We start from the raw sequence: 16,078 nt of genomic DNA on the forward strand, positions 1-16,078 counted from the left end.
GTGCTCTTTCGCTCTCTCTTAAGATGATTCAGTTATGTTAAGAGTAAAGAGTTGAAGATATGATTTCTACCATGGTTTTTTCGACTTTTCTTGCGCATGGTTGCTGTTGCTGCTGCGTTTTTTGTTTTCGGATATAATTTTTGTTCGATTCGATTCGTGTGGTGTGTGCTAATTTAGAGTGAAAAAACTGCCTTTTGTTGTTTGTTGGTTTCGTTCTCATCATCTCAGGTCGGCGTAGCGGAAAAGTAGCGGAAAAAGCCGATCGTCGCTTTTTCAATTTCCAAAAGCGCGCGTCCATCCGTATATCTGTGTTCTCTCTTGCCGTATTTGTGCCGTGTGTGTGTTCGTGTGTGTTGTGTTTAAAATTCTTTCGTTTTAAGCAAAATTCCCCGCCGAAATATTACATTATTCGACTCGACTGCCGGTTTCCTTGCAAACTCTGACGGTAAGAATTGTATGCCTTCCCTCGCACTCCCCTCGCAGTTCCACCCCACTCCAACACCTTGAAAAATTAGTCATCGCTGTGGTTTATATGCCGCAATGGTTTAATTAAAAAAGTGGCGCGGCTGCTAGCGCTGGCGGCTCCTGGTTCCCACCGCACCCAGTCCAGAGACGCCTCACGAAGAGAGTCACGACGCGAAGCAACAGACAGCCTAAGAGAGTGCCTTAAGAGCGGAAGAGTGCACACGTGCTAGGTGATTTGTTGAAGGGGGAGGGGGAGAGGGCCTTAGTGTCATACTGCTGGGGATAAACAACGGTAAATTGGGAATGCAGGCGGCGCCGATATGCCTCTTGGCGCACATGCATATGTATGTACTCGTATGTATTCCCCGTTACATCAACTCCAGCCCTAAACGGCGGCACTGCTTGCTGTTGCTGTCCGCTGTCCGTCAATCAAGAAAGTTTCACCTGTCCCCTGTCCGGCAATGCGGAAGCACTTCTTTCTGCAGCTTTCTGCGGGTTCAGCACGTTGCGTTGATGCGCCAAATACTTGGCTCGCACTGCTGGCCGTTACGATCTTCGAATTGTGCCCTGACATCAATTAGCGCTGTCCGGAGTCCGGAATCTATGCAAACTGAACCGAAAGTGCTAAATGAACACTTTGCACCTTGCCCCCACCGTGCCGCAGTACGGATAATTGCATTGCGGTGGAGGATTGCGAGAAGTGAGAACTAAAAGCCGAGTCGACAGTTATTGGGGTTTCGAAGGGTGGGGGCAAATTACACTGTTTACGATAATTCCACTTTGCTCATTATAAATCAGTTTAAGAAAAGCCATAGCCATAATGGCTGGTTGCTTGGGTGTGGTGTTGCCTCGTCGGATCCTCGACCCACCTCGCACATGACACCTCCCACCCCTCTCTCTCTCTCTCTCTCTGATGTTCTCCCGGGAGCAGAGCAGACGACGTGTGCGAGAGAGATCTGCTCAGTGCACGCACACATACGCAGATTAAACATATCGTGGCGAATAGAAATTTCATTACGATAGCGTGTCCAAAGTCCAACCGATTTTGGCTCTTCGGACCCGACGTAGTACCTACATACTATGTATGCCGTACACATATGCACAAATATTTTCGCCTGTTTGCGTGTGTGCTAATATATGTTTTAGCAGCGCATGCTTAATAAGCACTTTTCGGCACCACTGTCATTATGCTCAAAGTTCTTTGTTCCAACCAGTTTCTGCCGGGATTCCTAATGCTCTCCATGCCATCGGAGCCCCTCGGTCATTGTACCACATCTGATTTTGTTCCCAGAGCCATGTCAGAAGCTGCCAGTCATTTGTTTGACCACAAACATTTGAATGGAATGGCACCGCACCGCACCACAGCAGCAGCAGCAGCAGCAGCAGCATCAGCGTCAGAACTGCCTGAACGGCCACCTGTTGCCGTGCTCTGCTCTGCGCTGTGAAGCCAAGAGATGCCGTTAGGCGCGGCGTGGTGTGGCAGTGCTGTCGGCAGTTGAAAGTCTTCTTTCATCGGGTTTCAGCATATTACAGCTCTATAAATATTTACCGCCTAGCCCAGAGGCTGTATCAGAATCAGGCCTAGATTTTATGGCCATGCCTCGAGAGTCTCGCTTCGTTCAAAAGGGCCAACTGCTTGCTGATTTGCATAAGTTATAGTCGAAGCTATAGAAAGGGTTATTTTTGAAGCGAGATGCCAGATAATTCTAATTAGAGACGGGCCCCAGCCCCATCACCAGCCCCGCTGCAACGATTCTTTTGGCATCAATTAAGGAAATTTGCATAAAGGTCTGGGACTTTGCCCACAGGATTCCCATATGAATATTGTACCCTGGCGACGTGTGGATGATCGCCAAAAGACGGGGCGCGCAGTGTGCGTGTTTCATGGGGTTTTCCAAAATAACTTTTAAGGCCATTCCCCGAAAACTAAACTGAAACACACACTCAAACACAACTTGTAATTTGGCATCTCTATGGACTTGTGATGGCCAAGATTGCATATTAAATTAGTCATCGCCAACACGTTTTCAAATTTCCCGAACTACGTATGTACACATTGGTGTTTTTTTTGGAAGCATTTATTTGTCGTGCTCCGAGTCCGGGTAGTCGCTACAGCGTTTAATTGATCCACAGATGATCCGTTTGTTTTATTGTATCCCTACGAACAATCTCGAAGCTCTTGCATATCGCGGCCCTTTTGACTTTGACTTCGTATTTTACATATGTACATACATATGTATGTATTTCGCACATTGTGCTCGTGCTCGTGCTGGTCCCGCACCAGGTTCGTCATCTGGTTTTGTTTTCTTCGGGCGTTTATCTCGCTCTGTGTTGTGTGCTGCTCTTTCGTTTTCCTTTGCCCTTACGATACCAAGCCAAGCCAAGCCAAGCCATGCCATGCCATGCCATGCCATGCCATAAATACATAATGTATGTGTGCATGTGTGGATGTGTGGCGTTTGTGGACGAGTATTTTACTTTCTGGGCCCCGTCTTACCATAATCCAGACGAGTTTTTATTTATTTTTGGCAACCTACCTGGCCGGACGTTATATAACGTCAACTCTCAATGGTTTCACCACGACTTAGAATGCCGAAACTCCGTCCGGAATCATGCATTTCAATGCGTACATATTTGACTTATTATCAACCAGTGTTCGGGGGAAATGCGTGTGCGAGTTCGCCAGTGATCAAAGATCTCATTAGGCTGGTCAGATGGTCAGTTGCTGTCGTTGCTTCTGCGCTTGGCCTCTCCGTCAAGCCACTAACCAAATATCAGGGGCTGCTCGGGCTGGGACTGGGACTGCGACTGGACGGGCGTGACCGGCTGTGGGCCCGATACTTGCGCTTTCATTTCAACATTACCATCAGTGCTTCGGGTGTAGATTCAAGCGGCCCAACCAACTGATCGGGGCCGCCTTTATTTGACTTTTAAAACGCGTGGAATGCCAAGTATTTCGCTGCAGTAAGCCTCCAAGTAGAGATGGACGTCAGCTCTGTATTTCCGCGTGGCCCGTGCTGCACTCAATCGTGCTCGACAGTTCACACCAAGAACGAAAGCTACTAAAATGCTGATAATATTTTATGGAGCTCTCCGATACACCTGCAATCAACTTGTATAATGAATTGTATAATCTGTATAATCAATTTTCATGGGAAACTAAAATTCATTTCCAGCAATATAGTTCCTATGTTTAGTTTATACTTTATATAGTTTCATGGAAACCCGACTGCGCCCATCTCTACATGCTACTTACATACTACATATACTTTTTGTTTTTATACTCTTTCAAGGTGTATTACAAAAGCTAAGGGCGCAAAAAGAAGAGAATAATTGGCGACCCTTTGAACGTTTCTTCCAAGATTCGTATCCCCAAATCAAACGGATCCCATTGAAAAGATCGATCCAAACAATTGTATTTTCATCATAGACTTGAATATATCGAGTGGCGATATCTGAGAGGGTATCTAAAACTTGACCTTCAGGATCCAGAGTTTTCTTCTTGTTTATTTATTTTCTTGGCGTTGGGAGCTGCGGGGGTACGTACTCTGGTCGCTGCTCCAAATCAGCTCCCTCTCAGGGGATTTTGGCCTTATGGGAATTATAAACACCTACCACTGTGCCATGCTCTAAAATTATTTTTATTTTTAAACAATGGATGCTTCCCACGAACAGCAACTTGCTAACCCAAGAGTTTTTTAAGTACATACATACATATGTATGTACAAATTATAATTCAGCTTTGATTTAAACACAAATGTGTTAAATACAAATTAAAAATAAATTAAATATGTATCGTTTGTAGGAAATATACTTGCATACGATTCTCAGTGTATACATACATACATATGTATGTATCAGGCACAAAAATGTCACAGGTATCGTAGAATACTCGGTTGAGAGTGGGAGAGATAGCCTCCATTGGCAAGTGTAGATTTTGTGGTCGAAGTATCGAGTACCGGGTTCGATTTTCAGCAGCCCGAATAAACGATCGTCTTAAAGTGCAGTGACACTTGAAAGCAAACATTTAACACAGTGATAATACCAGGGTGGCGCAGTTATTCATAAGTCAGTGCTCCCGAAAGCCCTGCCCCCTTCCCTCTCCGATACCCATTCATGTGCTCATCTCTAGCGAAATCGTCGCTTGCGCCAATTCCGGGCGCATCCAAAAATTAATTGGCCCTTGTGTTGCTGCTCGCATTTTGGCCTGGCTTGTACGTGCTGACGCTGCTACTGCTCGGCCAGTTGGACAGGTGTTTTCATCGACCTCCATTGGCTCTTTACATACAGGCACATATGCATGAACACATATGTATCCGCGACGAGTGTGCGTGAACATAGTTATGGATGCGCTCGACTCATTCATAAATAAAATAATAAAAAAAAACCCCGAGCAAATTTACTCGATCTACGAGTGTGTTCCATATCCACGGGTCATGTGGTGGCTGGGCGGGTAGAAGGGTGTGGAATCATCATGTGTTTGCCCATGCAATCAGCGCCATCTAGCGTTAATGAGATGCGCCCACAAAGGATATACATACATACATACGTATATGCCTATGTACTCGCCTATGTGTATGTATCTACAGTGCAAGCTCGAAAGAGTGAAAACATCTCTTGGTGGAGAATACCCTGGAATGAATATCTGTAATGAATTTCGCCTAGATCCATATATTCGCACATAAATAACCCCCGCAAGACCCCCGTATGACGAAATGTAAATAGTTTGCATATAAATGCGATTAAATGTATTTATTTGTCAAGAGAGAGAGATGTAGTCCGGTGCGATCTGTGTCAACGTGGATTTGCATAAACTCTGTTTCATTTTTTGCCTTTCGACCTCTGCTGCGTGCGCTTCGGTTTGACTTTGACCGTGAATGTCCGCCCAAGGGGGATTTCACTGTACTGTGTGGTATCAAAAGATGTCTTTAGCTGCTGGCTGCGCAACTTGACCATGAAATTCATTTGGGGCTACGTGCTACTATTTCCGTTTTGTAAGAAAGTTAATTTGCGTTGCGTCTTGAACGTTGAGTGTTGAGTGTTGAGTTTTGAGTATTTAGTATTGAGCGTTGATCGTCGAGCGTTGATTTGAGCAATTTCCCCAATTGTCTGACTTTGACCCGTTTCGCGTATTATTTTCAAATTTCGAGCCATTTTACATTCATATTCACACATTCACATTCACACTTGCACTCACAGTCGCAGTCGCCGTCGCACTCGCACACACCCACCGTAGTTACGGCAGTGACTGATGGCTGGGGTCAAGGTAAGGCTAACGATTCTGAACGCCACTATTCAGGGGAATTTTGAGGTGTTATTTGTTCGATTTACTGATTTGATTGCTTCCCAGGGCTTCTCGGCCCTCGGTTGTAGCTTCTAGCTTCTCGGTTCACCGTTCTCCGTTCTCGGTCCCCGGCTATGTTTACTTTGAAAATGGATCTGGCGTCCAAAGGTGCGACGAGTATATTTGTCCCCGAATGGAGTTAATTGATGGATTGTTGGCTTAAGTTATCGCACGACTCTAAGATTTCCTCCCCACCTTTGGGGAACGAACGCATCCATATCAGTGGAGTAGGCGAGTATCTCCCCTCTCGTGCCAAAGATACTGTGGGGTTGTGCGCCTCTGGGGGGGTGTGGGGTTGGTTGGATCTGCGATCCAAAGGTTTCCCCTGCAGTCGACCTTTAGTTTGTTTACCAATTTGTCCACAGACATTGTCTCAGCGACACATGCCGAAAAGATGATGGAAAAAGGCGGAAAACGGCACTCTCAGCCGTTCGGCAAGGCAAATAGAACAATAGGTAAACGGGCAAATGCCAGACAGCAGGTACAGTCACGCCGCCAACCGTCGCCCCCTGCCCCTCCCCAGTATGGTATGCCGTGGGCTGGAGTTGGAGACGAACTTGGGTTCGTGCCACCAAGGGTCACATTTGCATTCCGTTATGAGAGAACAGAAACGAATCGAACGAAAAGAAAGTGGAGGCAGACGCAGAGGCAGAGGCCCAGGCGATACCAAAGCGTATCTCCAGCTGGCCAAGTTCTGTCGTTGGCCAGAACGGCGGGCCGGTTGACTGGCCGACCGACCACTCAAGTCAACAAATTAGGCCACAAGTATGGAAGCATGCAGGTAACGGTTCCTCGACTTTGAGCTGCAACCAAAAACATTAGCTGTCTCTCTCTATCTCTCTGTCTCGCTCAGCATGAGCGCACGCGGCACAGACTGGTCTCTGGTCTCGTCTGGCCGGGAATTTCCGCACACTTGTTGCATGTGGCACAGTTTTGCAAGCAGCGGCGCTGCTTCCGAGTGGCGTCTGAGTCTGACACCCCACTACCCTACTACCCCACTCTCTGGACAGCGGGCAGCACACACACACACACACACAAACGGACACAGAAACGGCCCGGAAAGCGAAAGTGGTTTTGGCAGCAGCTCTAATAGCCGACAGGCAGCCATCTAGCCAGCAGAGCAGGCCACAGCCAGAGCCGTTGGCCAAACCAAACGAATGCATAGAAATGGCCAGCCAGCCAGCCAGCCAGCGCTGTTACATCAGCCAACTGTTGCCGCCACAGAAGATGGCGACTTGCGGCAGCAACAGAAACAGAAACAGAAAAAGCACCGCTTCAACATCTCTCTCTCTCTCTCTATCTCTCTCTGTTTGTCTCTGCATGCTTTTCTCTCTCAGTGTATCCGTATCTGCAGCTGTGCCTGCGTGTATCTCTCTACGATGCGTATCTCTGCGTCCACACACCATGCCACCATGTACATAATTTGCAATGCAAGTTCGAGTTGGACGCGGGCCACGGGCCGTCTTGGACCGGCCGGAGCGCGGCTTCAGTTGGATTTCTGGCACGCTGGCCAACGGTTCAAGTAGCGGGTTGACGTTGACGTGTCGTGTCGTGCCGCTGGCTCTCGTCCACTCCACTCACGCGACTCACGCCGCTCGATGCACGGCGCATGCACGACCGGACGACGACTTTGATAAGCCTGGCCGGGCCGAACGAAGTAAATTGTTAAACGATATTCGGATTCGCTTCTCTCCCGATACTCTCTCTCTCTCTGGCTCTCCCTACAGGGCGCGCGCTCTCGCGTTGGTACTTGGCATGATTCACCGTTAAGCCGTATAATCGCTTTACTCGTGCGCGCACTGATCGATTCAGCTTCGTCGTATGGTTGTCGTTGTCGTTGTCGTTGTCGTTGTCGTTGTCGTTGCTATTGTCGTTTGTCGCCGCTGCCCGCCCGCCTGATAAGGTTCAGACGCACATCCAACCAGCCGTCAGTTGGCTTAAAAGCGTCCAACGCAGAGCATCGGGCCACAACCGGAACAACCGATCAGCGACAAACTGTTGCCAAATAATACCCAAATACCAAAATACCCAAACAACGCGGGCCAAGAAGACCCGCCACAACTCCGTGTTGATTTCATTTCTGTGAGTGTGAGTGTCGTCCAGAGCGAGTGCCGAGTGTCGAGTGCGTGTGATTAGATAATCTGTGTAAGCCCGCCCATAAATATTTGTATGTACATGTGTGCATAATTAAAGGGCCCAATCCCCGAAACTGAGGCCGAATCCGTAACCAAAACCAAAAAACCCAGCCAGTGCCAAAAAAACATAAAGCATTACATTCCCGCAAGAAAGCGAAACTTTCAGGGGGGAGGCAGCAGGTGCGTGGCGTGGCCGAAACCAATGGCCACTTCGCTCGAGCCGCCCGTGTTTCGGTCTTGCAATCCCCCATTGTATAATCGCCCCAAGTGCGACCCAAACGTGACGCGACTCTCGAGTGCACACACACACCCATCCAGAGGAAGGCAAAGATAACAGAAGCACGGCCAGAAGCTAATTTGTATGATCTCCGTGCGGCGATCGGTGCTCGGATATGCTGCACACAGAAGAGTGGTCGAGCGGTCAGGTCTAGTGGATAGTGGCTAGTGGCTAGTGGCTTTTGGTGGCTTATCGGCCAAATCCAATTAGCCGATCAGCCATCTGCCGAGGAGCGGACAGCGCCAAAAATATACATACATACATACTCCTTGAGATTGATAAGCGCAGGTGTGGAACGAGGGCCGCCGATTGGGGCCAGTGCCGGGAGTACTTCGAGGAAATTGCTTCCCTATCTCTGGAGATTAAAAGTCTGCCATGTGACTCACTTATTGATAGGCGGTTTGGGGGGCCACAGTGTGTGTGTGTGTGTGTGTGAACGTGTTCAAGAAGTCCCTGGCTTATCGCTCGGGAATGCGTCATTGGCCCAGCCCCATGCCCATGCCCATGCCCCACTTCGGTATATTACCCACACACATATTTGCATACATGGCCTGTAGTGGGGCTCTTCTGCATCGATTTTCCACTTAATTAGGTTTTCTAAACGAACGATTACAATGGAAAACATGGCCAGAACCATATAATCTCCGTACGGCATACGCCCCGAGGATGGATGGCGATAAAATCAACAAACTCATCAAACTATTTGCGCTGTGTGTTTGTTGCCCCTGCCCCTGCCCCTGCCTCTGTCCTTATCCACTGCTGCGGGGGGTAGGGCGGAGCTGCTCTAATTGATTTATAAAATGCAACCACTCCACCACGGTTACTGCAACATCGTGTAAACACACCACAAACAGTGGCGTGCAGGCCTCAGTCCATCCCCCATCCCCCATCCCCCAACTGCCACTCTGCCACTCTCTCGACTATTACGTAGCGCATCTCTAGGCTGGACTGGGGATTGGGGATGGATTGTCGAGCTGCCACAGCCGGAAGAGCAACAGGCGGCTGGGGCTTGATGGCTCATTGATTGTTTACCTGGGCGCAAACGGTGACGATGCCGCAGCACATGTTGCACAGCGCACCGGGCACCCTCGACCCCCGACTTGTTTGCGGATTTTGTTTGCTTCACTTTGCGTTCCGTATCTTGTATCTTCTTGGCCCCCTTGGCCCATTGGCAGCGAGTCAATTACATAAGCGGGAGCGTTCCTCCCTTTTTCTGCCTCTGTGTTTGTTTGCCATGACAATTCGAACGAACCCGCAACACCTTCGACAGGCAGGCAGGCAGCGGGGGGTGGGTGGGGTCTCAAGCTGGGGCCATTGCCCATCCCGTTCCTCAAAAGAAATGTCATCGTGAATGCTACGAGTATTTCGTAATTCATTCGAAACAAAACACGAAAAATATGCGACCAAAAACAGCGGCTGTATGTCGTCGCACCTCGGATGCTGCACGCCTTCGGCTTGACGCTGGCGTAGGCCAGGCAGCGGCAGCCGCCCCCAAAGCGTGCCACTGACCCACACAGCCACGCCAATTGCGACAGCCGCGAAATTGGCGCTGGCTGAGGAAACGACAGCCGTAATAAAAGCGGCACATTTTTGTCAACGGTTATTGAGCCAGTTGCTCAACTCTTACGTCTCCATCGCCATCGCCATCGACATCGACACAGCCATCTCCATGGCCAATTTATTGTTCATGACATTCAAAAAACACAACCTGAAGTGGCCGCGCAACCGCGACCAGGTCGTTCAAAGGCCTTTGGCTCGTCGCGGGCGATGGCGTCGGAGCGGAGCCCGTGGGCGGGAAGGCCGTTCACGCCGGTGAGGGAAAAGCGAAACCTTGGCGGAGACAGAACCCTCTGGTGGGACTGCAATGGCGATCGCGATGCGATCAGGAATTTGCTTTCACTGGACTCAATGCCACACAAATCAATTGATATTCATACGACGGTTGGCGAGAACCTGAATCGGAGCTTGAACTCGCTGAACCTGAGCAGATCGTCCGATCTGAGCGATCAGTGTGGCGGTGCGAGGGGGGAGTGCGGTACCCCGTATGCTGGAATCCGGCTGGCACAAGGTACAGACTCTGTCCAGCCAGCGGCTGCATTTCAGGAATAATTGCTGTCTGCCAGCAAATGGCAAATAGCAAATAGCAAACGACAAATAGCCGTGATCATTGTGCAATTTCTTCTCGGTGCAGGGGCGAGCAGCTGGCCAAGTCACGCCCCTGATTACCGCCGCCGTCACCGCCGTCGCCGCCCTCTTCACACACGTCGCTAATGTAATTTCCCGATCCCAAGTGTTGATTAACGGGCAGATTGTTAATTGCATGCATTTTGCATTTTATTGTGTGTACTAGCCTCTAAAGCACCGGCAATTAACTTGTCGTGTGCTCCGCTGTCGAGAGCGAGCCGGGACCACTGCCCAGAGATGGACAGAGGGAGATGAAGGGATGCACAGAGGGGGAGGGAGACAGGGACAGAGAGATCAGATGCCACTCTGTGAGGTTCGCGGTGAGGTTCAATGTCACCGTACAGCGTGTCCGGCATGCCGATCGGTCGGGTATCGCTTCCTGTTCCTGCTGAAAGCGATCTTGCTGTTGCTCTTTGAATGCAGATGGGGAGGGAGGGGAATCCTACTCAGCAGATGACTAGTTGACTAGTTGACACTAATGGTATTTCCCCTTTCAGCTTTTTACACCGAAATCAGGAACTGCAGACCACCTTGTTAGCAGCAGACGAGCAGAAGAATGGCGATCATACTGCAAGAGGCCCAGGAGTGGTACAGGGAGCTCTTGGACAACAAGAGCGGTAAGCATGATGGAGGATGGAGGATGAATGATGGATAATGGATCTTGATACTGACGCACATTTTTATTTCAGATCCCCGTGTGAAAGACTTCTTTCTGCTCTCCTCGCCCCTGCCGACCCTCGGAATGTGCATATTCTATGCATATTTCAGCAAATCCCTGGGACCAAGGCTGATGGCCAAGCGGAAGCCAATGGAACTGCGGTCGGTGCTAGTCATTTACAACGCGATACAGACGATATTCAGCGCGTGGATCTTCTACGAGGTTAGAATCGCCAGCACCTGCCCCTCAGAACAAACACTCTCAATCTCTTGTCGTTGTAGTACTTAATGAGCGGCTGGTGGGGCCACTACAGCTTTAAGTGCCAGCCAGTTGACTACGGCCACAGTCCCCTGGCCCTGCGGGTAAGTGTTCCACAGAACCACAGAAGCGCCCTCCCACAGGTAGAACTTCATTCTATGCCTTGCAGATGGTCAACATTTGCTGGTGGTACTACATATCGAAGTTCACCGAGTTCTTTGACACGCTCTTCTTCATCCTGCGGAAGAAGAATGAGCACGTATCCACACTGCATGTAATCCATCATGGCTGCATGCCGTTCTCGGTCTGGATGGGTCTTAAGTTTGCCCCAGGTGCGTATCCTTCACACATGACATATCCTTCATACGAGTATCATGTATCCTCATCTTAGGTGGCCACAGCACTTTCTTCGCCCTGCTGAACGCCTTTGTGCACATTGTGATGTACTTCTACTACATGATCGCAGCAATGGGCCCCAAGTACCAGAAGTTCATCTGGTGGAAGAAGTACCTGACCACCTTCCAAATGGTAAGATCTGCCCGTGCACTCGTGCCACACGCTCTAACGGCCCCCCTTTCAGGTTCAGTTCGTGGCCATCTTCACGCACCAGTTCCAGCTGCTGTTCCGCGACTGCGACTATCCCAAGGGCTTCATGGTCTGGATTGGCCTGCATGGCGTGATGTTCCTGTTCCTGTTCTCCGACTTCTACAAAGCCAAATACCTGACTGTGACCCGTCGTCGCCGGCAGGCCGTCAAGGCCAACGGTCATGCCAATGGCCATGGCCTGCACACAAACGGGCACAGCAAGCACTTGGGCAACGGCGATGCACTGGTCGCCAACGGCAGCAATAAGGGGGCCTGCATGGTAGGTGTCACATTGTTACATCGGCTCCCGCTCTCCAGGGCGGGCTTAATGCGCAGTTTAATGCGCAACCTTAGATCGAGTAGCCCTTGAGTCTTATTAGCCTTGGCTGAGCAAACACATTTACCTGGCCTACCCTGTCCAGGGGTCTATATCGTTTGTTGTGTTGCGCTGTGTTACCAGCCTGGGCCATCAGAGTTGGAGGAGAGTCGAGTCGCTGTGGGCAGTTGTTGTATCATCAATTTTGTTGATCAACTTAAAAATTCTAACTAGCTAAGTTAAGCAAACGCGAACGCAAACAGCACACAGCACAGCACAGCACAGCACTTGCAAACTTTCAGCGCTGGCGGGGGACGTTTCAATTAGCGCTCACATGTGAAGCCGGATGCGAAGGCCTAGACCCAAGCCCAAGCCCAAGCATAGGCACAATCCCAATTCTGCGGCTGTCCATTAGAATGGCACACACACGCAGCTTCGCAGCTTGGCGCAGATGAATCTCGGCTCGCGGCATACACGTGTGCCGCCGTCCGCTGGACACAGTCCTCAGTCTGAACTTGAACTCATTTGGAAATCGTTTGTTCTCTTTGCAGCCCGTGCTGGAGGACGAGTACGTGACGAGGAACGGGAACGGGCATGCCGGTGGCGGCGGCTTCGAGGACGGCTTCTTCAAGGAGGGCGCGTTGTCCAGCAACGAGTCCATCCTGAATCCGGACAGCAGTAGCTCTAGTCTGCACCAGCGCAAAGTCAAATAACTACTACTAAGATTTACTACGATGATATTCATTATGTTTACCGTTAAGTGCTAGCATGTAACCGAACCAGATTGAAGAACAAGACGGCCACGAAGCAGCTGCAGTATGACCATTGGAACCTGGCAAGGAACCTGGACCCGGGAGAACCAATCGCTTTATGATCTGTTCTTTTATTAACTTATAAACAATTACGTCTAATACACAAAACAATTCACCTCGGAATCCCTTCGGATCAACCGCATTGTACCAAATTGAACCGACACGAACCGAGTCAACCTGTCCTGCCGTCACCCCACCCTAACCCTACCCTAAAGCTAAGGAGAAGGATAAGGCGGAGAGCACACCGAACCGAGCTTTTTATAAACGTTTTCTATTGTGGCACAAGTTTACAAGCCCAGCCCCCACACGATCCTTCCCATCACAGACGCAGACACTCACTCGAAAGTCGACGGTCGACAGAGAAACATATATTTTCGAATGATATTTGTAGATCCCCAATGAATCGCGAAACGTGTTTGAAACCGGCGACAGAACAGATCCATTTATATTGTATTAGATCCCACTACCCAAGAAAATACCCATTACTATACACCTCTATACACACACACACACACACACTAATGATATGTATGCAGATATACTCGAACGGGCGACACACTCACTCTAGTTGTAGACTTTTTTACGGCAATTTTTGATAACAGTCGAGACGTAATCCTAACGATAAACGATAACTAAACTGCTCTTAGGTCTGCTTTAAACTTAAAGAACACGTTAAACTATTTGTAGCTTGTTTTTGTATATTGAGGAGCGAGGAATGTAGAGAAGGGAAGAAAGAGCAGTTTGTTTGTTGCAATACTTTGTAAAGGTCTTATAGTAAAACTTATGTATGTATACTGATAAGTATAGTGCTTGAGAAGTAGTTAGCTAGCCAATTGCGAAACGAGACACACGATCCCCAGCCTATATGTGTAGCACAAGCACAAGAGCTAACTGAGCAATCAAACAGATAGTTAGATAGATAGACAGACGGACGGACAGACAGACGAACGGACAGACGGACGAACGGACAGACAGACCATGGAGATAAAGCTTTTAGACTGTAAGTGCAAAACGGCTTGAGGAGCAGACAATCAGCGGTGCAGACGAATTGGTTTGCGAACCAAGAACAAAACTTGTCGACTATTCGTTTTTATTGGACCTCATTTGGTGTGGCTTATGTATGTATACTCGTATGTTTTGTAAGTGTAGGCCTTACGACTACTTATTGTATTAAATTCCCCATCCCCACTTTGGTTTGAAGTTGTTAGCTAAGCGGTTTCACTTCGGAGAAGAGGAGCGATGAGGTTAGTGTTCGAGAAGATCTATTCGTATGTGTAACTGTCTGTTAATCTGTGCGTAACGTAACGTAGCGTAACGTAACCTAGCGAAACGTAACGTATCGTACTGTATTGTATTTGATTGGTTTCTTTATTAAGTTATGTGGTTTAAGCTGACAAGTTCAAAAACTATGGAAAACCTGAATAAAGCTTATTAATTTATATTGAAATGGTAAAGCCAACAAACTATTTTTGCTCTGCTATCGTCAGAGCTGCAAAACACCGAGCCCGATTGCACTGTTCCCCCTTCGACACGCTGAAGGCCCTGTCCTCAGACGATTACCCAGAATATAGATATTACTACGAATGGGGTGCATGTAGAACGAGGGGAAGACCACACTTGAACAGTCACACTTGAGCTTTGCCAACGGGCAAATAAAATGTTAATGACGTTGTAGTAAGTGAAACGTTCGTACAGCTCGATTAAATCAAAAAACGCTAATAAATAATAAATAAATAAAATATACAATTTGCAGCTCTTACAGCGGCGGAACAGAACAAAGCACCTGTAAAAGCGCCACAATGTGCATTTAATTGAAGGTTGGAATATTGTTTCAAGAGTTGTTTGAAGATGGAGGCATTGATGACGCTGTGATTGATTGAGATTGCAGCAGATCTGAAGAAACCGAACCCATAAATGGTTTAGAGATGGAAAAACTTCAAGAAGGATTCGCATATGTTAGCTACTTGGAGTTACCTTATAGAGAGGGCTACAAAGAAGCGTTTAAAGCCACTGAAGAATCGATAATAATGTTTGAAAAAACAGCAAACATGTTGAATTCTGAATTTGATATTAATAATTATTGTAACGAATGGAAGATTGAGTAGGACGACTATTAATTGCAGTGCTTTTTCCTATAAATAGTCAGTTGGAGCCCACAGCTCCTTCGGAATGGAACCTAAATTCTTTCGGAAATAAAGCCTTTCTAAAAGCCTGTCTCTGTTTCCTAATCAAATACGAACCTTAAAAACGTAACAATATGTTATGTTATGACCTTTCTTGCTTTTGAAAATGTCTCAAGATTTGATGTGTTAATGATAAATATAAAACAGGAAGTACATTTTAACTTTCTTTATATTGAATCCATGTCTCGCTACGGACATTTCTAGGAACGTATCCTCCGTGCTAGGCGAGGCCCAGGATTGCTGCAAGAAAACTGTACTTTTGTAGTGTTGCCTACTTTTAGGGCGGACACAATAGCCAAAATTTAAATGAAATGTATGTTTTTTGTATCTTTAAATTGATTATCTTTAAGGCAATACTAAGATAGGGCCATTCCCATCTAGTCTCCGCATCTCATCTCTTTTTCCGCCAGAAGGGACACTCCCTCCTGGCATTGTGTCCGTGTGGTGGCATTGCCATGTTCAATGACTATCACTTTGTGACCCGCTGGGTATCCGCGCTGCAACCCACTCGTGGGACTGTTACGTATGCAAGCCAACTGGAGATGGGATTATAAATAGAAACACCACCTGACCGTTAGGGGAAAACGGCCAGATGATGTAAGTTGGCGAATAGGCAAATCCACTTGGCCACGACGATCGAAGGCAAAGTTTAAGCTGTCGCTGGGAATCAATCATGCACAGCTGTACGTACTTATTAGTACGTACTCATAATGGCGAATGGGTCTGTAATGAGTCCATAAAACATTCGAATCGGAACCGGCAAACAGACAAACCGCAGGCGGACAAACCGCAGCTGGAGAGCTTTGCATGCCATGCCCCACTTGGCGCCCGAAATGGATCAGTTGCAAGTCGCAGCCGACC

The 16,078-nt window shown here is 48.2% G+C and overlaps 1 protein-coding gene across 2 annotated transcripts; it reads left to right on the forward strand.

Moving 5' to 3' along the window:
* The first annotated feature begins 56 nt into the window (after positions 1-56).
* On the forward strand, positions 57-14,481 carry LOC4802729 (elongation of very long chain fatty acids protein AAEL008004). Of its 2 annotated transcripts, none has more exons than XM_001359555.5 (8): positions 57-445; positions 10,903-11,022; positions 11,095-11,285; positions 11,345-11,425; positions 11,491-11,653; positions 11,713-11,849; positions 11,902-12,186; positions 12,774-14,481. In XM_001359555.5, the coding sequence occupies exons 2-8, from the start codon at positions 10,962-10,964 to the stop codon at positions 12,933-12,935; spliced, it is 1,080 nt and encodes a 359-aa protein (XP_001359592.1). In that variant the 5' UTR covers positions 57-445; positions 10,903-10,961; the 3' UTR covers positions 12,936-14,481. The 2 variants fall into 2 exon arrangements, with proteins under 2 accessions (XP_001359592.1, XP_015038038.1); XM_015182552.2 differs by lacking the exon at positions 57-445 and adding an exon at positions 7,718-7,897.
* Positions 14,482-16,078: the final 1,597 nt, after the last annotated feature.

This window comes from Drosophila pseudoobscura, chromosome 2, assembly GCF_009870125.1.
Source record: "Drosophila pseudoobscura strain MV-25-SWS-2005 chromosome 2, UCI_Dpse_MV25, whole genome shotgun sequence".
NCBI lineage: Eukaryota > Metazoa > Arthropoda > Insecta > Diptera > Drosophilidae > Drosophila > Drosophila pseudoobscura.

Excerpts from the sequence above, each read along its gene's own strand:
- LOC4802729 (XM_001359555.5), top strand. The coding sequence starts at position 10,962 with ATGGCGATCATACTGCAAGAGGCCCAGGAGTGGTACAGGGAGCTCTTG. Across the intron at positions 11,426-11,490 it reads ACAGTCCCCTGGCCCTGCGG|ATGGTCAACATTTGCTGGTG; the intron begins GTAAGTGTTCCA and ends TATGCCTTGCAG. Across the intron at positions 12,187-12,773 it reads GCAATAAGGGGGCCTGCATG|CCCGTGCTGGAGGACGAGTA; the intron begins GTAGGTGTCACA and ends TTCTCTTTGCAG.